General features: G+C 38.2%; 1 protein-coding gene across 1 annotated transcript in view; it reads right to left on the minus strand.

Annotated features, from left to right (window-relative positions):
- Positions 1 to 335: 335 nt before the first annotated feature.
- LOC132185348 (TMV resistance protein N-like) overlaps positions 336 to 1153 on the minus strand; it is a 4260-nt gene continuing 3442 nt past the window's right edge. The window contains exons 2-5 of the mRNA XM_059599133.1: positions 1027 to 1131; positions 878 to 940; positions 520 to 703; positions 336 to 349 (exon numbers count right to left, since the gene is read on the minus strand). Coding sequence (XP_059455116.1) covers positions 336 to 349; positions 520 to 703; positions 878 to 940; positions 1027 to 1131 — 366 coding nt within the window. The remainder of the gene's footprint in view (positions 350 to 519; positions 704 to 877; positions 941 to 1026; positions 1132 to 1153) is intronic.

Raw genomic sequence — 1153 nt, forward strand, 5'->3', positions numbered from 1 at the left:
AATATTCAATAATATATATCCAACACAACAGAACTTTATTAATAATATGTATCCAATATCCAACAAACAAAATTCCAACACACATACTACATTTCAACACAACACATAACAAAACATATATATAGATCAAAAAAACGTTCTAACACAAGGCAAAACAAATATACAATAAAACATTTCTGGAGTATCTACTAGAAATAAGTTTCAATTAGTCTCAACAAGCATATAGTTTGATCTAACTATATACAAAACAATAAACAGTAATATGTATGTAGAACTTAACAAACAGTGATGACCAGCCCTATGGCGCTCTACTCAACACAATCATTCTCCAACTCCTAATTTGCATTACCTGCAAATGAATTGTGAACCAATAATAATCAATACAAAAATTAAAAATTACTCTATAATATGATGCAAATATACGTAAGTTCTAAAATGGACCGCTGTAACTAGGGGTTTGTAACAGTTACTTCTAACAGTTAACAATTGTTAGAAAAACAAAATAAAATATAGGATTACCTCTGGGGGGCGCAGATCCAGACGTCGACCCGAACATTGCCTCGAGCTGGCTGAAACGAGCCTCAAACGTAGCATCTTTCTCTATTATCTGGGCTTTTTGTGCTTCAATCTGCCTCGCCATCTTATCCATTGCACTTTTTTGTGCTGCCCGCTCCTCTTCAAGTTCTCTAATTCTATTTGTCATCTATGAGAACGAGGAGCTCCAAGAATTTTGAGACCGTGTCTGAGACGGTGTATAGTATGAATGTATGCTGTCCTGGACCGACAGCACATTCGGACCCAGCTGGCGGACCCTACCAGCATACTCCGGCTTATTTCCATGCGCCTGAGCATACGCGTCATTAGGTGTCCACCGTACCGTCCCTTCCGTCACGGTATCAGTATTTGCAGGGTCAGTGGGCATCAATTCCTTCATCTTCTCCTGTACATTAAAAAACAAGTTAGTATCTCGTATAAGGAACGTTAATCATAAATAATTTATCAAAATATATATGCTTGAGTACTTACACATCTTTCCCTGACCACGTCATTCGGATAGCCACCTTCTTTGTATGTGTGAGTCTTGATGTAACTTTCCGCTCGAGTTGGAGGAGTGCCCCCCGCGGATACGGTCTGCATAGAAAATTAATCAATA

This window comes from Corylus avellana, chromosome ca6, assembly GCF_901000735.1.
Source record: "Corylus avellana chromosome ca6, CavTom2PMs-1.0".
Taxonomy (NCBI): domain Eukaryota; kingdom Viridiplantae; phylum Streptophyta; class Magnoliopsida; order Fagales; family Betulaceae; genus Corylus; species Corylus avellana.